The sequence below is a fragment of the Ustilago hordei genome (assembly GCF_900519145.1).
Source record: "Ustilago hordei strain Uho2 genome assembly, contig: UHO2_contig_03, whole genome shotgun sequence".
NCBI classification, from domain to species: Eukaryota; Fungi; Basidiomycota; class Ustilaginomycetes; order Ustilaginales; family Ustilaginaceae; genus Ustilago; species Ustilago hordei.
In genome coordinates, this window is record NW_024545288.1 from 1688829 (window position 1) to 1712934 (window position 24106).

At 51.6% G+C, this 24106-nt stretch overlaps 7 protein-coding genes across 7 annotated transcripts; 4 read left to right on the top strand and 3 right to left on the bottom strand.

Annotated features, from left to right (window-relative positions):
- Window positions 1–2722: 2722 nt before the first annotated feature.
- Window positions 2723–3313, top strand: UHO2_02100 (uncharacterized protein; the record flags this gene model as incomplete). Its single annotated transcript, XM_041559537.1, has 1 exon — window positions 2723–3313. The coding sequence occupies one exon, from the start codon at window positions 2723–2725 to the stop codon at window positions 3311–3313; it is 591 nt and encodes a 196-aa protein (XP_041415471.1).
- Window positions 3314–3713: 400 nt separating this feature from the next.
- On the top strand, window positions 3714–4170 carry UHO2_02101 (uncharacterized protein; the record flags this gene model as incomplete). The annotated part of the gene is made up of 2 exons (XM_041559538.1): window positions 3714–3908; window positions 4132–4170. 2 exons carry the CDS (start codon window positions 3714–3716, stop codon window positions 4168–4170), a joined length of 234 nt encoding a protein of 77 aa, XP_041415472.1.
- Window positions 4171–6563: 2393 nt separating this feature from the next.
- UHO2_02102 (uncharacterized protein) lies at window positions 6564–9893 on the top strand (the record flags this gene model as incomplete). The annotated part of the gene is made up of 1 exon (XM_041559539.1): window positions 6564–9893. One exon carries the CDS (start codon window positions 6564–6566, stop codon window positions 9891–9893), a length of 3330 nt encoding a protein of 1109 aa, XP_041415473.1.
- Window positions 9894–10302: 409 nt separating this feature from the next.
- On the bottom strand, window positions 10303–15351 carry UHO2_02103 (uncharacterized protein; the record flags this gene model as incomplete). The annotated part of the gene is made up of 1 exon (XM_041559540.1): window positions 10303–15351. One exon carries the CDS (start codon window positions 15349–15351, stop codon window positions 10303–10305), a length of 5049 nt encoding a protein of 1682 aa, XP_041415474.1.
- A 1708-nt stretch (window positions 15352–17059) lies between these two features.
- UHO2_02104 (uncharacterized protein) lies at window positions 17060–18817 on the top strand (the record flags this gene model as incomplete). The annotated part of the gene is made up of 1 exon (XM_041559541.1): window positions 17060–18817. The coding sequence occupies one exon, from the start codon at window positions 17060–17062 to the stop codon at window positions 18815–18817; it is 1758 nt and encodes a 585-aa protein (XP_041415475.1).
- Window positions 18818–18923: 106 nt separating this feature from the next.
- On the bottom strand, window positions 18924–20222 carry UHO2_02105 (uncharacterized protein; the record flags this gene model as incomplete). The annotated part of the gene is made up of 1 exon (XM_041559542.1): window positions 18924–20222. The coding sequence occupies one exon, from the start codon at window positions 20220–20222 to the stop codon at window positions 18924–18926; it is 1299 nt and encodes a 432-aa protein (XP_041415476.1).
- Window positions 20223–20775: 553 nt separating this feature from the next.
- UHO2_02106 (putative glycogen synthase) lies at window positions 20776–23031 on the bottom strand (the record flags this gene model as incomplete). Its single annotated transcript, XM_041559543.1, has 1 exon — window positions 20776–23031. The coding sequence occupies one exon, from the start codon at window positions 23029–23031 to the stop codon at window positions 20776–20778; it is 2256 nt and encodes a 751-aa protein (XP_041415477.1).
- Window positions 23032–24106: the final 1075 nt, after the last annotated feature.

Here is a 24106-nt window from a genome sequence, read left to right on the forward strand (position 1 = left end):
CTGTGCCTGCTCCTTGAGCTTGGTCCTCCTCATGGCTGTGCCTGGCCTTCCTCACATATGGCTCGGTCCTCCTTTGCATGTGAGTCCATAGGAGTCCATGGTCTCCATGGAGACTGCACTACGACCATGCTCTCTCCTGATATCGACTAGATCCTCGATACCTATGCTCCTTCCATATGAACCAGTGACCCTCCTGCTTCTTGAGCCTCCAGGCCCATGACAACAACCAAGCTACCACAAATTCGAGCGAGTAAAGTCATAGAAAGCTTCTACAAACAGATCTCAACAAGGATAATAATAAACAGCTGTTTGTCAGGGGTCGCATGCCCAAAACCTGAGGTCGGTAATAGAGTCGTGTCTATTAGGAATCCTGTCGAGTTATGTGACAACACTTGTGGTATTGCAATTCTCAGCAAAATATGTAGTAGAGCCATCTCTATCACTTTTCTTGCTCAGAACTGCAGTAAGGGTTTTGCTATTGCAGGTTTCAACTGACCACTGTGGACACTCCATCCAGAGGTAGCTCAGCACAATCAATAATGATATGAGTTGTACTAACACCAAGGCCTGGTGTGAATATGATTGTTTGGTGATGTCGACACGAGTGTCCAGTGTGTCAACTATTGCTTGAGGTGATCCCTGGACCACTGTGGACTACTGCCTTTGGTTCTATCTTTATCTGGACTGCTGGTTTGCTATGAACCGCCTTTGGATGTCAGTGAGTGGTGATACAACACATGTGCTACAATGAGAGGCAATCTACTTGATTGTGACTATGCTGACTGAAACTAATGTGTACTTATGCTTGAAGTAATAACTAGTTTATATGGTGTAGAGTGGATGGTCCTCCACTCACTTGCTATGATGAGGAGCATGGTTATATACCATCCTCGCAGTGTCACCTGCAACACTGCTCCTGTTCTGCAAGGCCTCCTCTACCCTATGTCTCCTCCTCATCTTTCCTACTGTTTCCCATCCTTGCTGGGCTGCTGCTCATTGGTGTCACATCCCTTGCCTCCTGTGGATGGATGGGCCTCGTCCGTCTCACCTTTGCTAGGGGCCAGTCCCACTTCATCTCAGTGGTGACCCACACCCCCTTTCATTGCCCTCTCTTTATTGATGCCCACCTGTTGGCACCAACTTCATCATTGTGCCAGACCCCTGTTTCATCTGGTGGTGTCCTCACCTTGTACAGTATCTTCCTTTCATTGCATCAGTGATGAGGTACTGTGATGATCGATTCTTGTGAGATCTGTTGTACCCTGCATGATATTACGATTCCCACTGGGACCTGTAGTAGTGACTTTGTTCCTACAGATCCTGGTGAGTTATGCCATAGGATCATTTCTACTACCAATCTCAGCAAATTCCTCCTTAAGCCCTCATTTAGCCCAATCCTGCAATTCCTGTGCCCCTTCATGTCTTCAACTTCTTCCTGCCTCTTGCACATCTGGCTCCCATGAAAATCCTGTGACATAACCCAGATGTTTGATGTCAGACGGGTCCTCGTACTTGTCAGTGGTCACGCACCTGAAACCTGAGATCAGTAGTAGTGTCGATACTATTACCGATTCTGTCGAGTTATGTGACAATGCTAGTGGTACTACGATTCTCGGCGAAATATGTAATAGAGTTGTCTCTATCACTTTCTTGCTTGGAACTGTAGTATGGGCTTTGCTATTGCAGGTCTCGACTAACCACTGTGGGCACTCTGTCCAGAGGTAGCTCAGCATGATCAATAACAATGTTAACTTATGATGACACCAAGGTCTGGTGTGAGTATATTGTTGATGATGAGGTTGGTGGCATTGACATGAGTGTCCAGTGTGTTGACTATTGCTTGAGGTGATCCCCAGACTGCAGTGGACAACTGCCTTCGGTTCTATCTTAATCCAGACCACTGGTTTGCTATGAACCACCTTCAGACATCAGTGAGTGGTGATACAACATATGTGCTACAATGAGGAGAAATCTATTGATTACTACTATGCTGACTGAACTAATGAGTACTTATGCTTCTGAAGTAATACTAGTTATGGTGTGTAGAGTGGATGAGGATCCACTCGTCCACCTATGACAAGAAGGTATGCTTATATACATCTTTTGCAGTGTCACCTGCGCCACTGCTCCAACTCCCTCTCTCCAGAGAGTACCTTCTTCGTCGAGTGCTATGCAGGAGTCCCTGTAACACTACTCCTGTCCCTCTTGAGCTGCATGTCGACCTCCTTGACACAGCTCTCCTTCCTCTTAACCGGCTACTGTTCTCTTGACTCCTATCTTGTGAACCCCTGAGTGGTAACCAGCTGCAATTTACTGAGCTTGGTCCCTGTCTTGGCAGAGCTTGGTCCTCCTCGCATGTGAATTCATCATATGAACATCCTTGTCACTGATCTCCGTGGAATCTGCTATATGACCTCTCCTACTACTGATCTCAGCAGGATTCGTGATATCATCCTTGTTTGTACCAATCTCACTGAGATCTGTCATAGAGCCGATTCTACTGCAGATCTTGGCAAATTCTGCCACAAATCCTATGATCCACCTGATCCCCTAATTCCTGCACTCTCTTCATATGAACTAGCAGGTCTTCCTGCTTCCTGTGCATTCAGGCCCATGACATTACCCCCCTCTTAAGAGCCAAGCTCTGTTGAGGCAAGTTCTGTGCCATGTCTGTTCTCACCATTACCAAACCACATTGTTGCCACCCAACTTATTGCACAACATGGTGTCTCCTTGTTACTGTACTCGCTTGTGCACTGCTGTGGAGGAAACCTCTTCTGAAAGGACTGTGGCTCCTTCCAGATGTTGGCGGATTGTTGCCTGCCTCCATCCTCATGAAGTCTCAGCTGATGCCACTGAACCCCCCACCTCCTCAACCCCAGTCTGGCTGGCCGATCCTCTTGCATCCCTGGTGGCACCTTCCTCTCCATTGGTGCCACTGTTTCTAGGGATGGATGACGACACAGTTGTCCAGAGTCCTCCTGGCTCTCCTCCCCCTGCTCATGTTGCACCAGGTCCCTCGGGAGAAGACTACTCTCTGGCCTCTCCTCCTCCTCATGACCTGAATGAGGTTGGCACAAGTCATCCTGCTTGGGAGTTGACAACTCCAGAGCATCAAGCCATGTGGGAAGCTGAGCTGGCTTGCTCCCCCACCCCTCCTCCAACTGCTGACGAAATAGTCAATGCAATTCTGGCTCCTCCTCGAGCCATCACCCCAGAGTATCAGTTGAACATGCAACTGCTTACTCCTCCTCCTTGCTGGCATGGTCGCCAGACTCTGCCCCCCCCCCTCCTCCTGACCACCATCTCCTGACGAATGGCAAGATTGTGGAATGGGCTGAGCCATTTGTGGTTGCTGACCTTTTGGTCAGAGTTGCAGATTGCCACTTCCCCCTCAACTGGGATGTCCCCACTGGGTCTTTGCCAGAATGCCAGTTACATCACCTGGTCATGTTGTGTTTGACCAAAGGCTGTATGCCTTGGCCAAGCTGGCAATGTCGCCACTGCTTCCAGCTGCAGATTCCATAAGTGTCCCTTGTCATACCTGACTACCTTTCCTATTCATCACTAACCCCCTTTTTCTTTCTTCCAGTTGCTTTGCCTCCACTTTCACCAACCCATTTGGTGAGAGGAACAGGGTGCCCTGCACTTGCACACATTGTTACCTGGCTGGTCTGGGTAACTGTGAGTGCAGTATCCCTGCTCATCCCGGCATGGAGTACCTAGGTGATGGTACTCCAAGCATGCAGCCTCATGGCTTGCACCAAGCTGAATGGGCCCATTTAACAGTCACAAATGGGTATGGCCCCAGGTTTGTGCAGTCAGAGGAACAGGTTTTGGACCCCGTTATGTCCATGGGTTGGGCCACAGCCATGCAGGTCATATGGCATTTGCCCAACTCAAACCAGGTGAGTTCTGTTTTGCATACCCTTCAGGATTTTGTTGCCTGCCACAACAGGTTGTATTTGGAGTGACAACTGCATGAGTCGGTGACCATGCCTGGTGGCCCCCTGGATTCCATTGATGCTTGGGTGGCTCCTATGGACAAGGAGCTGGTGATCTGATCATCTCTTGCTCCTCCCCCTGCTCCTTCTTCCTATGTCAACATGTAGTGACATATTACAATACCAGCCTTCTGTTCCTTCCGATCCCTTTGAGCCTGTGTCCTGACCCTTGTGTGATCGCTCCTGACCTTGTTCCATTGGTCACTTCATCTTTGGTCTCTCATATGTGTGAGAAAAAACCATCCTCTCCCACTCTTGTTGTGAAAATGTCATAGTGCTACTTCAATTACTGATTTCCATGAAATCTGTAATAGCACCTCTACTCTCGCAGATTTTGCTCAAATCTGTTCCAACTCCCTCCTTACTGCTTCTGCCTTCTCCTTCCTCGTGCTTGCTAGTCTCATCCCCCTGCTGATGCCTCATACTCCTGGATGAGGTCAGGGCAGTTGAGATTTGAAACCTGTTCCCAAGAAGTGGCCTCTTCTGGGTACCCTCTCCATAGCACCTTGTATTCAGTCATCCTGTTATGTGAACATTTGCCAATGAGTGCCTCGACTTCGAATTCAAGGTCCTCATCTGGTAACAATGGTACAACTGGTTGCTCCAACCATTGAGCAAGTGCACTTGTCTTTGCTGGTTCAAGCATTGACATGTGAAAGACATCATGAACTCTGAGGTTTGCTGGCAATGTGATTTGATATGCTTGCTGGCCCACTCTTTCTTGAACTGGGTAAGGTCCTGTGAACTGGGTATCCAGTTTTGGTGTGGGTTGCCTCATCTTCCAGTTCCAATGATTGATATAAACCATATTGCCAACCTTGAACTCGAAGTCTTTGTGTTTCCAATTGTATTGTTCCACTGTTCAATGCTGTGCTTCCCTAATCTGGTCCTGGAGGTATTTACAACGCTCCTTCCCATCAACGAGGTACTCGAAACAATCTGGGTCGTTGACATGTGAGGTACGAGGAGCTGATTGGGTAGAAGCATGAGTGAGCAAGTAAGGAGGAGAGGAAGACACTGGCTGTCTAGTGACCGGCATCTTAGGGTTCAGCAGTTGGCCTGGGTAATGCATTAACTCTGAGTCGAGCGAAGTTTGGCACTGTGATGTGTTTCGGCGAAAGCTGCATTTGCATGCTTCGATTGCAGAGACACCATGTGCTTTAACTTCTCATACACACGTCAAAAAAAAAGTTAAAAAAAAAGAGAAAGGGTACGCGCTTTCGGAAGCCAAAGCCAGAATATCGGGCTGCTGCGCTTTCCACTCATCTTCACAAGAGAAAAGCCGCTCGCGTTGTTCATGCCACAGCAGCAACAATGACAAAGGGGACAGACAGGCGGGTGTGTGTGGGTGTTGCTTGGTCACTGTGCACTGCGTTGTTGTTCTACGTCTCTTGCTCACTTGGATCTGTTGTAAGACGTACAGCAAATAGCGATGATCACAAGTATCGATTGCGATAATATGTGAGAACTAAGTACAAGATAATGACTAGTATATATACGTTCCAGCATTCTGTGCATACATGTATGATACAGAGATGTTCTGCCCAGTATATGGTGCTGAAACATGACGGGGCAACTATGTCGGGTATCTGTTAACCGGTATGCCGATGCCGGTCGCGATAGTCGTCGGAGTTGGAGGGAAACAAACGCCAAGTTGGCGTCAGTGTGAGATCGGACTAGAAGTCACATACTTTTACTGGATCGAATCGGGATCGACCGAAACATTCGCATCTTACCGCTGAGCATTCAGCATTATTTATTCGCTCTACTCCGTCAACCTTGTCCTGTCACTTTGCTCTTTCCATACTCACCTCCACAACCTCACCTTCCCGCCGTCTATCTCACCCTCGAAACCTGGGCTAGCAAGACGCCTCCATTTGGCTTCATCACTCCTTTCTTTGCTCGGCCAAGCCCCCCACACACAGGCAAACACCCACACAGTCGCGGGACTCCTTGTCAGGACCTTCATTTTCAAAACCCATCTCGACTCAGCACTTCCAACGTATCTAGTCTCACGGACCAACTCAACATTCGCAAGCCACGCCATCTGGAGTCCTTTCTCCTGTTAATTTGAACTGACAAAAGCATTTCAAGCAAAACAACATTTCGGCTGTCCCGAACTTCCTTTCGTTCATCTTGTCACGACCTCACGCAGCCCACGCCAAGTCAGCCATCGGTTGTATCCTTCATTGCCTCTTTCCTTGCGCGCCTTTGCAGTCGAGTCGACATCGAAGCTCGATCACCGCATACAAGCTGAGCTTCTCTTAAACGGTCCCTCGAGTCCCGCCGCGCTACCACTTGGCGCCTAGCATACACGGTTCGCCACCAAACACCCGCATTCGCATGTCCACATCACCTGAGCGACACTTGCAATTGCTAGAAACTTCTTCTCGGAAGGACATCGCTATTCCACACCAAGATTAGCCACTCTCTACCTTCTGGCTACAGCCACCGCAAAAATCTCCTTGCGCTGAAACCAACGAGGATCTCGGGAGGGGTGGAGCGAGTAGAAGATAGTCGCTGCTCCATACTTTTTCCTCCATTTCGCTCGTTGCAATCATGTCGGCTTGGTCATCTGCCACTGGCAAAGCGCAGCTCTCCTATGCTGATCGTCTCAGACAAGCCAGCAAATCTGCTACACCGACAAGACAGGATCCTTCCGCTTCCTCCTCTTACTCTTCGGCTCAGCGTACCTCTTCTCAGGATGCAGCTAAGACTAGCGGCTCCACGCCTACTTCGTTGAGCGTGAACGACTCCCAAAGGAGGTTATCTAGTGCATCTGCAACAAGTACCGCCGCCACTGGCAATGCTTCGAGAGCAACGACCAACTCAACAGCAGCCAAAGAAGACGGCTCTGCTGCTGCTGCTGCTGTTTCCGGTAAATCAAGTGTAACGCCGCAAAAGAACGCTGCCCCACCAGTCAATGTCTGGGAGGCAAGAATGAAGCAAATCGCCGAACGAGAGGCTGAGAAGGAGCGGGAACGTCAAGCTGCGCTGGCTCAACAAAAGAAGGCGGCTGGAACATCAGCAACTACTGGATCCAACAACAACAATGCTGCATCGAGTAAAGGCAAGCAGGCTGCGACTTCTGCTACAGGTTCATCGAACAGGCCAAAGAAGGGCACCGAGCGCAATTCGAAGAGCCCTGCTAACTCGGGTCAATCCGAAAACAAGGGCAACAAGCAAGCTGGCCAGCCGAGTCAGTCTTCTAATCGCGCTTCCAACTCCTCGGTGTCGATATCGTCTGCCGCGACACCGACAGCGGCAGCGAGCGGGACAGACAGGACGCAAGCGCCTAATGCTTCTTGCGCCTCTTCAAGGAATGGCGATGCAGCGCCAACGACGCCCAAGAGCGCTAAAGCCGACACTAGCACATCTGAACAAGTTCGTTCTGCAAACAAAACAGCTCAGCAATCGTCTCCAGAGCAGACCGCAGCACAGCCACCAATACTAACAGACAAGCCCCACGCAACAACCCAATCACAAAAGTCGAAAACTGAGGAGAAGAGCAGCAAAACCTCTGACTCCGCAAAAGCGAACTCACCAAAGCAGCAAGCTGAACAGACTGCCCAAAGCTCAGCAGCTCAAGTACCGCCTTCGACGTCAACCGTACCAGCAACTCCAGCAGCGACTGCGCTGTACGAAGACATTCCAGCTAGCCCAGCTACTGTTGCTTCAGCAATTGAGCAAGTGCTTAAGAATGGTGGGCCGAACGGTGCTCAAACGGAGGACGACGATGCATGGCTTGCGAGGATTCATCTGTTGAATGGTGGACAGAATATGCCCAAGTTCGGCGGGTTCGGGGTTAATGGTATTTCGTCGTTGAGTGACGAGGCTGAAATGCAAGCGGCGAAGAATGCGGAGCGTGCGGTGGCGGCTGCTTGGGGCGCTGGCAAGAGTGGTTGGACTAAGTCGCAGCATCAGCAACAGGGCAAGGCAACTTCAGTGACAACATCACCCCCCGAAACTCAAGCAGTAAATGCGGCCACGAGCGACGACGCTGCCCAGGAGATCAAGGACGACGCCACGGAGTCGACAAGCTCAGGAGCGGAACCCGCCGCAGCTCAATGCAGTGAGGTCGGCACTATAGCACCGACGAAGACTCAGAAGGCCGACGCTTCTTCGGCGGACAAGCCGGGAAAGACCGACACCGATACCACCCCAGCAACGAAGAAGAACAACGAGGACAAACCTCACAATGATGCAACAGAGCAACCACCGAAGGGCGTAAAAGGCACCTCCAACCCACCAAAGGCAGCCGCCACTATCGTTGGCGTCCCTCCCTTTGAAGACGTCAACAACTGGCCCAACCCTCTCGATGCGGGCAAGAAGCTATTCGAGAAATTAAAACCGCCCGCAATCAACATCGACACTGCCAAATCAGACCTCAACAAAGCTGCTGCACAGCCAAAACAGCAAAAGAGCTTCTTCGAAACGCTCGACGAGCTCCAGCTTAGACTTGCTCCCGGTGCGAACCCGCCACAATCGGCAAACAATGCTGCAGGAGGAGCGAGGAAGGGCAAGCAGCAATGGGTATCGATTTTGCCCGAGATTACGCATTCTTCGACGTCGAATGCTGGGGTCAAAGCGAGGGTTAATGTTGATGGTAAGGCTGATGCTGGAAATAAAAGTGCGAATAGGCAGCAGCAGCAGAGGAAGGAGGGGGCGAACAAGGGTGTGGGTCAGGCGCAACAGGCGCAGGGCGGAGGAAAGAAGGATGTGGGGGTCAAAAAGGCGAATGTAAAGATTGCGCAGGGTGGGAAGGGAGTGCAGGTGGAGAAGGATGGTTCGGCTTCGAAGAGTGATGCGCGTGCTGAGGGTATCAAACCCAAAGCGCCGAATGCGTCAACCAACAACGCTGAAGTGGACAAGTTGCAAAGCCAGGATTCAGCGCCAACTCAGCCGACTTGCTCTGCCGCGTCGAGTGCACCAGCCAACGAAGATTCGACCTCAGCATTAACTTCGCGAGGATCTGGAGATGCTGCCGCCGGGAAAGCACCAAAAGCAGCACGAGCAGCACAACTTCGCCCATCAGCACCCAACGGCATCAATGGCACGTTGAAACCTTCCAATCCTTCCGGCAACACCAAATCCAGCACCTCAAGCGGTCCAGGCACCCCTGCCACCGCCAACCGTTCCTCCCCTTGTGGATCAGTCACTTCATCACCTCAAGTCCATCCTCTCCCACGAGCTGCACCTCCATTCGTCCCCTCCACCACCACCATCTCAGATCCCTCCCCTTACCCAATTCCCATCTTCTACCCACCAACTGGGCCTTCTGGAGCAGCAACACCGATGCTTCACCCCACCAACACCCAATTCCCGCCTTCTTACAACCCTTACCTGCATTCCACCGCTCCTCTTCCCCCTTCCTCTATCCCTTATCTGTTTGACGCAACAAGTCAAACTGGATCTCCAACCCCGAGTGGGTCTCTGGGACAGTTGTTGGGACAGATTGAGTTTTACTTTTCCCAGCAAAACCTCCAGGGAGATTTCTTCTTGAGGCAGAAAATGGATGGTCAGGGATGGGTAGATATCGCAATGGTGGCAGGGTTTAAGAGAGTACGCGGGATAACGGGGGATGTGGAGATGGTTAAAGATGCGTTATTGTGGAGTGCGGTATTGGATGTTGATGTGGAGAGGATGAGAGTTAGGAGGCGGTTCGGGTGGGAACTTTACACTCTGAATCCCCCGGCGATGAATGGTGCGAATGAGGATGGGAGTGAAAAAATCGAGAAGGAGGATGGGAAGGGGAAAAGGAAAGAGAAAGAAGGGGTAGAGGGGAGGAAGGAAGAGAAAACGATAAGGGTGGAACAGGGAAGTGAAGAAGACGAGCCGGCTTTGGGTGTGGTTTCTGCTAGCGGATTCGGGGGCGCTTTGCGAGCCTAATTGCCTCCTTCTTACCTTGCTTCTTTTCATCTCTAACTTTCGGATACATCAAGTCCTAGCACTGGCTCAATCGTTCACAACCATAACATGTGACATATTCTATCTCTTTCTCGCATTACCCCTCTTGACCTGCATTCAGCATCTTTCCAGGCTCCACTTTGCGCTCTTTGTTCACGGTCACCGGCCATCGTTGCTAGTTTCCAATCACCGCTTTCGTGTTTCATCATTCCCAATCGACCTCTTCTTGTGTCAAGCTGAAGCTCAACTGCTGTGAACCACTCATCCACCGTCAGCCGTCACAGAAGCAGGCACTTTCCAGCTCATATCGCACCAACTTTTTCCTTGACTCGCAACGATAAAAACGTCTACTGGTATTGCATGTCCGAAAAAACGACAACAGGAGTCTAGCTTAGAAGATCCTAATAACGTCAGCCAACAAAGCATCCAAATTACCCTCAATTCCTTCCAACTCCCGACTGATCCCACCAAACGCTTCTCTTAACTTTTTATCTTCAACAAAAGGCATATTGGGAGCGAACAACCCCCCGACCTCTGGTTTCAAGGCTTCTTTCTCGTCTTCTAACAACACAGCTGTTGTTCTTGTAGACAATTTCGATCCTGGTCTTGAACCTGATCCTACCGAACCAGACATTAACGCGGAGCTGTTGAGGACGGGGGAAGTTGTTGAAGAGATGGAAGACATACTTGCGTGAGACATCAGTTTCACCTTGCGTGGGTCTCGTCGGGCAGCCGCTTCGACGATAGTGTAGAGGTGAGAGAGCGATGCGTCGTCTGCACCGAAGGAGAGGGCTGCGTAGGAAGGGTAGGCGGAGGGAGTGGTAGATCGTGAGTTTGGGGTGCCGGTGCTTGCTGATCGTAGTCCCACTCCTCTCGACCCTGCATTAGGGATGGTGGTAATAGTGTTGGGGGCGACGAACGTCGATAGAGGGGTAAGCATTGTTCCTGTGGTGTTGGTCGCATGGGTGGTGTTGGAGGATGTTCCGACGGTGAGAGGACTTGATGTGTCTCGAGAGAGTTCGGAGGTGAGAGATGGATGCTTGCGATGTGTCGTTGCGGGTTGGGGTGCTGAGACCGATCTTGTCCCCGGCGCTGCCATGGCTGCAGCTGTAGGGTTGGTAATATTCGAAATGGTGCTGGGGGTGGGAGGACTCTGCACACGATCCAAAACAGCATTAATCCTTTCCTCCACATCCACTTCACCCTGCAAAACCCCTGCTCCACCACCACCACCACCACTACGGAGCAAAGTATCCAACAGATCCCTACCCTCACTCACCCCCGCCCCCGTCTCTGTGGTAGGAGAAATCCTCTTCTTCCCACCAAACATCAACGGTGCCGTGGAATCAACCTGAAAATCGACCTCCTTCAAACTCAACGGACTCTCCGCACCACTACTATGAGCTGAAGCATACTCTACATCTGTCGTGGTCGAAACACTTTGCATACTCTTCTTCGTTCCAAACGCCGGTCTCGTTGCATCCATCGCACTAAGGTGGGAATCGGCCGAAGAATGCGTCTGATCCCGCATCACATCTTCGATGATACTACTGATGTCCCTTTCCTGACCATCAGCCGGGACGTACGAGTATCTGAATTTGTTCCCTGCAGCTGCTTTGGTCGATCGGATTCGGGCCTGATTCGAAAGCATAACATCCACACCTTGTTGTGCGTTTCGTTGGGCTCCTAGTACAGCAGCATTGCGTTCTGCAGCTGCAGCGCGTTGTGCTGCGATGATCTCTTGCGGTGTCATGTTCTGCTGCTTAGGAGTAGTTTGGTCGAGTTCACGTGCGCTGCCGAGACGAGGGCTGGGAGTAGCAGGTGTCGCTTGTTGATGGGGGTGCGATTCTCGCTCTTCCTGTACCGCAGCTAGTGCATTGTCAGTCGGACTGTGTGCTCGTACACCAACATTTCCATTAGGCTGTCGACTTTTCGGCCCAGCATGAGCATGGGTGGTCTGACGCAAAACGAAAACAGGATCGTTCGCACCAACATCATCCGAAGCACCCAAAAGTGCAGCTGCATCGATACTACGTCGCTTCCCATCAACCGACCTCCTATTCCCAATCCCCACCTTAAAAGTAGGCGGCACAGGATAAGCATCCAACACCTTACTCGTAGGAGGCAATGCTCGTTCGCCATCAGCTGCTTGAACAGCCAACCCATACTTGACATGCAACTTGCTCTTCCTTCTCGAAGGTCGATCTTCCACATCGTCTCCACCCTCCACCACGCCTTCAGCGATACCGAATCGATCCAGACCCTCTTCGACGACTTCCGCGACAGTGGTGTTGCGAGGGAAAGTCAGAATTTTCTCCCTAAATCGATGCTGCATGTTACCTTCTGCCATTCCATGGCTTTCCCGTAGTGTTGCGGCAGGAATGAGCGCATTCGACTGTGGATCGAACACAACTCCATCCGGCAAATCCGACGCGTGGATAACCAGACGCAAGGCAAAGCGAGCCGTGGGACTCTGCACCGTCTCACTAGTCTCCCCTGTCAACACGGAAGAGTGGCTACTGCGTGCAGCATCTTCCCCACCACCGAGACTGAGCGAAGTAACATTGCTGTTATCCTGCGAAACCGACAGATCCGAGACATTCGCCACTGATCGACCTGACTCATCAGCAGTGTGATTTCCACTCAGATCGACATATCCCTGCAAACGATCGCATCTACTGATGTAGAACTTGACCGCATGGTCGTCGCTAAAGTCGTTACCGAGACGTGCAATCGCCGGATGCGTGCTGAGGTTGGAAGAGATCGAAGAGATGGATCCGACACTGGACCTCTTGACACTCGGAACGGTCACCTGACCCTGGTGCAAGATCGCGGTGAGCGTGTTAAAGAGTCGCAACGGACGTTCTTCCTCGTCCAACGGTCGCTCATCACCTTCCAAACGCTTGATGGTCAACACGTACTTGTCCATATCGTGCAAGTTGACACCAAACCTTTGCAGAGCCTGACGCTGAAGATCCACCGATCGCGTACTGTCGTTGAGCAAAACAGTCTTGAACGTCGAGTCCGAATCGACACCTTCGCCTGCGAACACACGCAGAACGCTGAGCATTGGCGTAGAACCAGAGGGTCCAACAAGAGATCCAGGTCGTTGCTGCAACCGCCTCTGCCCATCTTGCATGTTCGGACTGGCCAATTGCGAAGAGTCGAAACTGCTGTTTTGCGGGGAGAGGAACTGCTTCTGATAGGCCTCTTGTGTAGCACGGTCACGATCTTGCACCGCCTTGCCCATTCCGATACTCTGACCCGGCTGCAAGCCTGCATTCGCAGCCTGGACCACAGGATTGTCAGTATTTGCACTGCCAGCTGGACTGCCTCGTCCTCGGCCATGATCCGCAAAACTGTCTTGCGAGCTGATACCGGCCATACTGTCGCGATCATCAAAGTTGCCACTCTTACGATCCTTCTTGTCCTTGCGCGAGAAGAGACTGAAAACACCCGAACGCTTCTTGCCCGCCTTCTCGTCTTGCACTTCGAGCGTGACGTTGCTCTTACTGCTGCGGTTGCTCTTGCGTTTGTCTTTGTCGAAAAGAGAGGAAGAGTCAGCTGCGATGACAGTTGAGTTGGCACTGGCGTCCGAGTTGGCTCGCTCGCGTTGGATGTGGGAGGGTAAGAAACCGTTGCTGCTTGACGTGCTGTTTCGACTCACAACGATCGAGTTGGGACGAACACTGGCGTCGTAGCCTGAAGCTCCAGAGTTGATGCTGGAAATGGAACGCTCTGCTGATGTGGTACGCATGTGCTCTCCAGGAACGCGATTCGGTGCTTGTGCGCCATAGCTTGGACCTGCAACACCCAGCTGCTGTGATGAAGTCGAGGACCGGCCGTTGGCGTACATTTGCTCATCGCCATTGGCATTGCTTGGCCCCTCGCGCTGTTGCTGGTGCTGGTATTGCTGGTGCTGGTATTGCTGGGACTGCTGCTGCTGTTGCTGTTGTTGCTGCTGTTGCCTGTGATCCTGCGGTCCTTGTTGTTGCTGATACTGGTCTTGTTCGTTGTTGTTGCGTTGCCCCTGTCCGGCATACCCTTGCGAAGGCCCCGCAGCAGCTTTGTTACCATATTGCTGAGAGTACGGATTGGACATGACCTGTTGCTGCTGATCATGCGAGGCAGCCGCACGCATCGCATCCTGATGTTGTTGCTGAATGCGCTCTGCCTCCTGTCCATCCCACTCCATACCATCATCCGGCTCCATCTTGTTGAACGCAACCGCCTTGTTGCGCTGAGCATGCCCCTGGTTCTGATTTTGCTCATCTTCATCATGCTCATCCTCCTCCTGATCATGCTCATGGTCAGCATAGATACCATCAGCATCCTCCTCATACTCGATCTCGTGCTCCTCTGCGTCCTCGTCATAGTCCGAATACTCGTCGCCGCTGTGCTCGAGATAGGTAGGAGGACCGAAAGCAACACCTCGCTTATTGCGCCTCTGCTCCTTGGTCAAAGGAGCGGGAGCGCCCTGTGCACGTCTTGAGAGCGCTGAGAGCTTGCCTGAATGGAGCGAGACACCAGCAGTGCCAGTGGCATTCCTGGCTTTGACGAGATGGCTGGTAAAGATCTTCTCTGGCACCTGAATGTGGTCGTCATCAGTAGCCGAGGTGAGATCGACGTTCCTGTGCTTGTTGAGACGCGCAAGACGCTCGAAAGGAGTTTCGATGTTCTCGGCTGGGATGTAGCCAACTTCTTGGGTACGGAGAACGCGAACAAGCCACCAATAGCTGTTACTGTCGTCGAGCAGCGTAAGACTGTTCCCCTTGTGAACGGTGGCTTGACCTTCCACGGTTGCGACAAAGTTGTGCAAAGCGTAGACCAGATCAAAGTTGATGTTCTCATCAGGAATGGAAGGACTTGAGCTGAGATCGGATTCGTCGTCTTCAATGTCTTGGCCTTCATCGTCTTCGTCCTCGTAAATCATCTCGTCGTGAATGCCATCTGCCATCTGATGATGAGATTCGCCGTTTTGCGCATAGACGTCGTGTCTGTACGCGTCCTCGGACTGATCGTATTCTGAGCCATTGGATGTCCTGTTGGGATGTTGTTGTTGTTGTTGATGATGATGATGATGATGCTGTTGGTATCGTGCTGGTGCCTGGTGAGCATGGTCGGGTGTAGGCCTGGCACCTGCACTCGAGCTTCCTGCTTTGAGTCGGCTTGCACCAGCGGCATAGACATCCCGACCATCCTCATCGCTGCTGAAGCCGCCGTTGTCTGGCTGCTGATCAAAGTCGTTGGTGTTATAAGCAGCAGAGCTGTAGTCGGATTGCGGACCGAAAGTGGAAGCGTGTATTTGGTTCTGGACCTTGTTGTTGACGGCATTCTGATGAGCTCGAAGAGTGGTGCTGGTGCCGGAACCACCGACGCCGACAAGACTGGAAGGGCCGACGTTGACGTCGAGCGTCAAGGTGGGTTTGACTTGCGCCATGGTTGCTGCGCAGCTCAAGCTGAGGTGTCGCAATAAGGATTTGGTAAGGGTGAGAACTTGTTCCGCAGCGTCTTATTGGGCCGATTCGATGACGGACGGAGCGACGAACAGAGTGCGGCGGAGGCAGCAGAGGGATGGGAGGGCCAGAGCAGGCTGAGCTCGCGTCCTAGAATGCGTCTGAAGCGTCAGAGTGCCATGGAAACTCGGATGGTTGGTAGTCAAATGTAAAAATGGTTGCGGGCAGAGGGAGAGCTGGTCTGCTCAGCCAAGGGATGCTGGACTGAGTGCCGACAAAAAACAGGGAGTTGTAATTGCGCAAAAGGAATTCGAATGGTGATGACTTCCGATCTTGTCGTTGTTGGTCGGTAGATCCGATCAGCCAGCCTTTCCCGAAAGGCTCCCTTTCTGTTGAAAGACAGCCTACGGTCGAGTCGCAGATGATGTCGAATGAAGCCAAAACAGTGGGTTGACCCGCTATGACCTTCCTTGGCGAAGCTGTTTTACTATCTGTGTGTATATCGTAGGCAATGGATGTGTTGCGCTAGCAGAAGGAGGAAGGAGCCGGTGGTGTGTGTGTGCAATAGCAGCATCAGCCTGTGTGGACCAAGAAGTCATGCAGAGACCGAGTGACAGAAGTCTTGCCTGAAAGGAAGCTCAACCAGCCAACCAGCCAGCCAGACCAATTCCCTTACGAAGCCTCTCGCCCGCTCACTCAGACTGCCCGAGTGCCCGAGTGCCCGTTCAAAGTCGGCCAGCAGAACGCGCTGTTCGCAAGCACACCGGCGGAAAGGCGAGGAAAATAAACCAATTTTTATAGACTTTCATTGCTGAAAGGTGAGGGAGAACAGGAAAAAGGGGTAGCAGACAGCAGAATCGGGGGACACCCGACTAAAAAAAAAAAAAAAGAAAAAAAAAAAATGCGACGCGTTCGGTTCTCGTTCTGCTTTGCCTTTCTCTCCCTTTTTCTCTTGCCTTGATAAAACAAGTGAGAGAAATTGCAACGTCTGACAGCACAGCAGCAGCCTGCCTTTCTTCTTCCTCTTCTTCTTTTGCCTATGCTGCCTCGGCGTTGTCATCGCGCTTTCCTTCAAGTCAGGCCGTGGACACGCGACGCTTGTCGACGCCGAAGCAGGAAAAATAGGAGTTGACATGCCTGCATTCTAATTTCTCATTGTTTCTTTATTCTGCCGCAGTTTCCCTCAGTTTTCATGACCTCGGAACGTAGTTGACAGACTTTCGGATGATGCCGATCAACTGTTTGATGCTTGTTAGATATTTTAATCGCCACACATTAGTAGGATAACCCGCAGACAAATGTCTGTAGCCCAGTTAGAGCGAAGCTAGTGTGTGTGCAGCGAGAATGAAACAAGCGGTGAGAAAAAGAAAAAAAAAAAAACGCCAAAACAGGTAGCTCTGGCGAACAGGGCGTCACCTAGACAGGCGCCACGCCGAGGACCCTGCACCGAACCAGCCTCCTTTCCCCTTTGTGAATAGAAATTAAATGAGGATCGGGTTGAGTGGGCCAAAAATCGGCGATGATTCCTCCGCAAATCAAGGCACAGACCAACTTTTCTTCCAGCTCTGGGTCCAACCTTGACCCGCTTGGCTTCCAGCCTTCACTCCGACCATCCTCTCTCTCTTCCCTTCCTGCCTTCCTTCCTTCTCACTCCCATCAGCAGCCCTCATTGCGGCTCGGGAAGGTACAAAGATGAAGATCGCCATCCAAGGCTGTAGTCACGGCGAATTAGACTCGATCTACGCTTCTCTCCTTCGCATCGAACGAGAACAATCCATCCAAATCGACGCTCTTCTCCTCTGCGGTGACTTCCAAGCCATCCGCAATCACTCCGATCTCCACGCTATCGCCCGCCCCGCCAAATATCGTCAACTCGGAACCTTTCACCCTTACTATTCCGGCCAAAAGCTCGCCCCCATCCTAACCCTCGTCATCGGCGGAAATCATGAAGCGAGCAACTACATGCATGAGCTCTTTCACGGTGGTTGGCTCGCTCCGAATATCTACTTCCTCGGTGCGGCCGGAGTGGTGGAACTCAACGGGCTGCTGATAGGTGGGATATCAGGGATATGGAAACGACCAGATTATAAAAAGGGAAGGTATGAAAGCTTGCCGTATGATGCAGGATCGCTTAGGAGTGCGTACCATACGAGAGAGTTTGATGTTGTGCGGTTGATGGCGATGGGGCCAGATGGAGAGCGGAAGGGGCTGGATATGATGCTCTCTCATGATTGGCCGAACACGATTGAGCAATGGGGCGACAAGGAATGGTTGGTCAAGAAGAAGCCGTTTTTTAAGGAAGAGGTGGAGAAGGAGACGTTGGGTTCACCACCGCTGATGGACTTGTTGAAGGAGTTGAAGCCAAAGTTTTGGTTTAGTGCTCATTTGCATGTGAAGTTTCCTGCTATCTACAACCACGATCAAGTGGCATCTGGCTCTGTATCGAATGGAGCAAAGGCAGCAGCAACGGAAAGAAATCCAGAAGCAATCGACATTGATCTCGACTCCGACAACGACGACAACACCGCCACCGCAGAAAAGGCTGCTGCTGCTGCAACTTCATCCATCACTGCAAACGACACTGCTGCCGCATCCGCCCAGAACGGTACTGATGGTGGGAGAACAACTCGCTTCCTCGCCCTCCACAAATGTCTACCCCTAACACCTTTCCTCCAAATCCTCGACCTCCCTTCACCTTACGATCTTCACCTTGAAACCTGCAAAACCGCCGCAAACCACACGCAACGCATCTTCCCCACTCTCCGCTACAACAAACGCTGGCTAGCCATCACTCGTGCCTACCATCCCCATTTTTCTCTTCAATATCGTCAACCTCCCCTTCCCTCCGCCTCCTCACCCGATTTCCTGGCTCAAATAGAGGCTGAGGAACGATGGATAGATCAAAACATCCTCTCACCTACTCGAAACAGTGGCAAGAGGAAACAGAATGAATTTGAGGGTTCACACGATAGCGAGCTCTCACACTACCATGGGGAGGAGGAAGAAGAGGGCTTAGAAGGCGTCTTGGACATTACAAGAGTGCAAAGATTTATTCGAACAGCACCGGCACCATTCGAACCTGGAGGATTGGACCAGGGGCAGCCGAGGTGGTATACTAACCCTCAAACCGAAGCTTTTTGTCGATTGGTTGGGATCGAGAATAAGATCAATCCTCGACCACACGGTTTGGAGCAATCTGTGCAGCCGTCTTTTCAGCAACAGCGACAACAGATGGGGTTGGCGGGTGTGTGCCCTCATCCCCACCACACACAGACTGGGGGAGAAGCAGAGGTGGAAAGCGAAACAGCAGATCCCAACGCTCTAGCTATTTCCATGGACGATCTCGACACCGACTCGGAAGAGGCAATACAAGGCCAAGTTAGAGAAGCACTTCTCACGCTTTCAGACGACGACGAACGCGATGCGCGTTGGAAGGAAGGTACTGGCTGATCCTCCCGCGCCGTTCAATACCAATCCTTTCTCTCACACAGACTCTTGTTTGACTATGCGTGTGAATGCGTTGTGATCCATCTAAAATTCAATACAGGTGATGGGGTTAGTGAAAGTCATAGTCCTGTAACAAAGGCTCAACCTTCCTAGCCAACTTTTTGCCCTCGCTTTTCCCACCCACTCTATCCATAAATGTATACAACGTCTTTACAGGATCCAACTGTTTTCTGTCTACTGCATTCTTGAATTTAGCTTGGCCTCTGAAAGCGACGTAGGTGAGGACTGTCTTTAGGATGTGGCCTAACCTTGCTGCTCTTTGACTTGATAGCTTTTCCACTTTCTTGCTTCCCGAGATAGAGGTTTGGGCTGTGGAGGTGAGTAGAGAGACGAGTGCGTCTGTTCTGGTGTAGATGTCTGGTAGGAGAGGATTCGAGACCGACTTGGACTCGGTCAAGTGGAAGGTTGTGATATACGCTGTGGGGATAAACGACAGCAAAACGGGGTCCGTGGGGGAGAGAGTGGCGAGGATGGACATTCGATCGATGAGAGAAAGTTGAGCTCTAGCTAGTGGCATATCCAGTTCATGTCTGGTGCTGATTGCTTCTGCTTTCCCATCCCCTCCATCTTTCTCTCCCTCTGAGACGCCTTCCGAGGCGAGTACTCGGAACAAGTCCCCCTCCTGAACAGGCGCACCCTCAATTTCAGCACTTCTCAGCAACACCTCCCTGTCGCTTCTATTCAATTTCTCCGCCAATCTCTTCTGAACCAAATACAAACTCTCCTGATCATATTCCAACCCAACTGCATATCTATTCAGAAAAGCATTCAATGCTACTTCTGGGAACCCAATAGCGCACGCTCGAGAAGCGAATCTCGATCCTGATTTCAACCCTAAAGCCCCCACCCTATCGCGGTATAACTTGGCGAGAGAAAGAATCGAATCGAGTTCAGAGAGTGAAGAAGCATGGCCTGCAAGATAACGCCATTTGTGGAGGGATGGGAATTGGCCTCGATCGAGAGACGTCCATTCCAGGGCTGCGGAGAAGGACTCTAGTTCCCGAGCGAATTCTTCTTTTGACATTGCAGAGGTCGGGGTGGTGGTGGAGGTGGTGGAGGGAGAAGAGGAGGAGGACACTGAGCCGAATAGATCATCGTCTTCAATAGCTTCTTCGATTTCGGGGAGGAATTCGTCTTCAGCTGCTGCGAATGCGTTCTTCCTGTTCTTCTTTTTCAGACTGATGGGGGTTGAGCTGAATAGCCGAACCAAGGGGATGGAGGAGGAGGTGGTGCAAGAAGGAAACACGAGCGAAGGAGTGAGCTGACGAAGAAGGACGTGTTGGGTGGTGGTTGTAGAGTTGCGGGCGGCTGTGCGAAGCACCGCCCTTGCAAAGTTAGGCGACCGCATACTTGTAGAAGATGCCGATGACAAGCTAGAAAGAGCTCGCGAAGAGGTGTAGCTGGGTGAAGGAGGGTGGTGAAGGTGAGCATGTGGTTTGGGCGTCGGAAGAAATGCTGATCCAAGAAGAAATTGGCAGCCAACTTTTTGTAGAAGCGGAAAGCAATCCTTCCGATTTCAGCCAGCATCACGTGGATTTTCACTCGAGCCCCGATTTTGATTTTTCAGATTTACTTTCCCGATACAAAATATCGGGCTCACTGCCCTCAGGCGGATCAATTTCGAAGCGGATCGAGAGACGGCCACAAACACAGCGCCAGAGGATGTAAAACAAGACAAGAACCGAATCCATGATTGACGATAAAAGATAGGATGTTATGTAGGCATACAGGAACAGGAGCGGAAACAAAGGTGATATGATGCTTTCACTGAGCCGAGAAGACGAGACGAGAAGAAAAGAAGGTGTGATGACAAAACCAAGTGTGGATAAGGAAAAAGGACAATGTGATGGTGCCTTTAAAGGCTAAACGAGGAGATGCTGAGAAAGGAGGAGTTCTAGGCCCTAGTAACCGTTGCCATTACTGCCATTTGGCGCGCCGCTATGGTTGCTGAGCGCAGCATCCGCTCGATCCAAATCGGCACTGGACAAGAACTTTCCACCTCCCAAACCAGGAGTGCTAGCACCACTCGTACTGCCCACACTTGTACCGCGAGCCCTCGACTTGATCACAAGCGGGTATCTGTATTCTGCCTCTTCGTCATCCGAACCGTGCTGGCTCATGGTCTTCCAGAACTGCTGGTGGCCCTGGTAATCCGACGTGCTCAAACCTTGCAACTCTTCGGTAAGCGTACCGAATTCGCCTGGTGTCCTTGCACCTGTACCGAAACGTGGCGAACCAGGCATCGAGAGCGGCGGTGGCATCTTTCCATCTCCATGAATGTCATCAAAGTAGCTCTCGATCGTATCGTCCTCGTCGAAAGAGTCAGGGTATGCTCGGCGAAGGGCGAGCTGACGTGCTTTGGCGTATTCCAATCCGAGACGCTTCCAGTCGAGCAACTCGGAAAGACGCTCGGTACGGTTACGCTGGTTGATACGTTGACGACGCGTCTTTTGACTGAACTGGAACATTTGATCTGTCAACTGGTTGACCGAGTCTTCGACACTCTTCATGCGACGGTCGACGATGTAGATACCGTAATCCTCGCCACGCTCGATGGTGTCTTCCATGAAACAACCGAAACCGGACAAGTTGGTGGTGATGGATGGAACACCCATGACGGTGCATTCAGCAGGAGTGTATCCCCAAGGCTCGTAGTAGGATGGGAAGACGCCCAAGTGGCAACCACGGACGAACTCTTCGTAGTCCAAACCCAAGATTGGGTTGTTGGCGTTCAAGAACTCCGGATGGAAGATGACTTTAACACGGTCGCTGGTGCGGTTGAAGAGTTGAACACGACGGATCTGGTTGAGAATGGGATCGTTGCCGTCGTCCTGCATGTTGTGGGTGACGACGGGAGGAAGCGAGTTGCGCTTCAGCGCGAAAATACGCTTCTTGAGCGCAATTTTGTCGGCATCCGAGAGCAAAGTAGCAGGGTCAATCACATCGCTGCCAGACTCGCCCTGGTAACGAGCCATCTTTTCGAAAAGACGCTCACCAACACGTGCCTGGATCTGCTCGACAGTGTCACGAAGCTGCTTGGTCACGGCTTGACCCTTGAGCGCCTCGATGGTGTAAGAGTTGGTGGCAGCAGGCATGATGATGAATGCAACCACAGTAGTCTTGGAACCGCTCTTCTGCAGCTTATAGTTAAGACGGGCAAGCGACTCGATAAACATGTCGACACCTTTGTTGCGGTACTCGTATCGACCAGCGGTGAAAAAGTAGAGTGTGTTTTCAAGATCGAAATCGTAGTGACCGTAGAAGTGTCCCTTGACGAACTCGTTGATCTTGGCCTTGGAAACGGCGTGCAAGTTTTGGAACTCGTGCATGGCCGAGAATTTGACTACATTGAGACCATTGGGCAAGACACCGTCTGGCTTGCGCTTGAGCAAATGCTCGGACTCGTAAGCGGTAATGTGACTGACTGTAGTGAAAACATCTGCACAGTGAGCAGCAGCACGCTCGACGCAGTAACGGTGATAGATACCACGCTTGCCAGCCTCATGATCGACATCAAAGTACTGCAAGTTGTTGTAGAAATCGACGCTGCCGGCACAGAGGTATCGACCGAGCAAAGTGGCGTGGGTTGTGAAGATGGTTGTGACGTCGATGTGACGCTTCCTGCAAAGAGGGATGGCGAGACCGGCCTGCCATTCGTGGAAGTGGGCAATGATGGCACGCTTGCGCTCTCGACTCGAGTACTCGCCCAAGAACCATGCTACGAGGTAACCGAAAACGAGCGTCTCGTTGGTCTCGTGGTCATGCTGGGGTGTAGGGATACCTGCAAGATTCCAGAGATCAGCCTTCCACTCGTCCATGCGGTGGTACATGCTAGACGTGTCAAAGAGGAGTACTCGAGGAGCTCGCTCAATGAGCCATCGGCCGTAAAGGAACTTGACACCAGCGTCACGCATGCTGTCGAGCGTCTCCTTGAGGAGAGGGTGTTCGGGTTCGAGCGCCTCAACCTCCATGGGAGCGGTCTTGTAGGAGAGAGGACCAATGAGAGTGTATCGATCGCCATACTCTTGATGCGTGACGGGAGCCTTGGTCTTGATGACGGTGTAGATACCACCGACCTTGTTAGCGACTTCCCAGGCACACTCGAAGAGGAGTGGGTTGTGAACGTCCCTCTTGGGAGCGGGAGACGGGTGCGACATGTTTGCAAAGCAGCCAGCGACCTCGAAGTGGAGAAGAGAAGGATGTCACGGAGTAGAAGCTACGTAACCAACGCACGGATGTCAGAGGTAGCTGCGATGGAACGATGGAGGTGGTAGTGATGGAGAAGAGAAGAGGCAAGAGGAGGGGTTGGATTGGATGAAGGTCAGGTGGACAAGTGTGTGTGTGAGAGAGAGAGTTGCAGAGGCAGACTGGGAGCGAATGGGAGAGGCTGAGCGAGTGAGGGATGCCAAGTTGCAGTGGCAAAGCGAGGCAAAGCACAGGGCAGATCAATCCTTCCTTCCTTCCTTCCTTCCTTCAATCAATCAATCACTCGCTCAAGTGGATCAGGAACTCGAACTCAAGCTCAAGCTCTGAACATTTACGCACGCCCATCAATTCAGCAATGTTAAGCGAGTGAAGTCAAGAGGGCTCTCTCTCTCTCTCTCTCTCTCTCTCTCTCTCAGCGGATTGGGGCAGGCTGAGGGAGCGAGTTCGGAAGAGCGCCGAGAGCGAAAGCAATGTGAAGCGGAGAGGCCGACCAGCTGACAGACAGAGTAAGCGAGTTGGAGTTGGACTGTGCGGATGCACCGAGGAAAGGCAAGAGTGGATGATTGAGAGCGCGGGGCGACAGGGTCGAAGAGGCAAAGGAAAGGGAAAGAGTGGAGGAATGGCCACGAGCTCGAGCCAATAAGAAAGGTGGCAACAAGACGAATGCAGAGCAACAAGCAGAATGATGAAAGAGGCGCGCAACTGCATACACACCAAAACAAAAAAAAATAAAAAAAATAAAAAAATAAAAAAATAAAAAAAATTGAATCTCGCTCTGGTAAAGTTGGGGGCCGCTCGCTTCTCCCCGCAACCTAGTTGTCCCGTGTTCCGTTCCATTCGTTCGTCGGAGAACTCTCGCTGTTTGAGAAAGCAAGAGAGGGAACAAAAGGGCCCACATTCACTTGTCGGAGGTTTGTCTGAGAGAAGACAGATGTCAACTTTCCCAGCTGACCCTTTGTCTTCCATTGGGCAACTTACTTGAACCAGAAGGCTGCCGCTTGTGGCAATTCGCATTGGACGGCGATT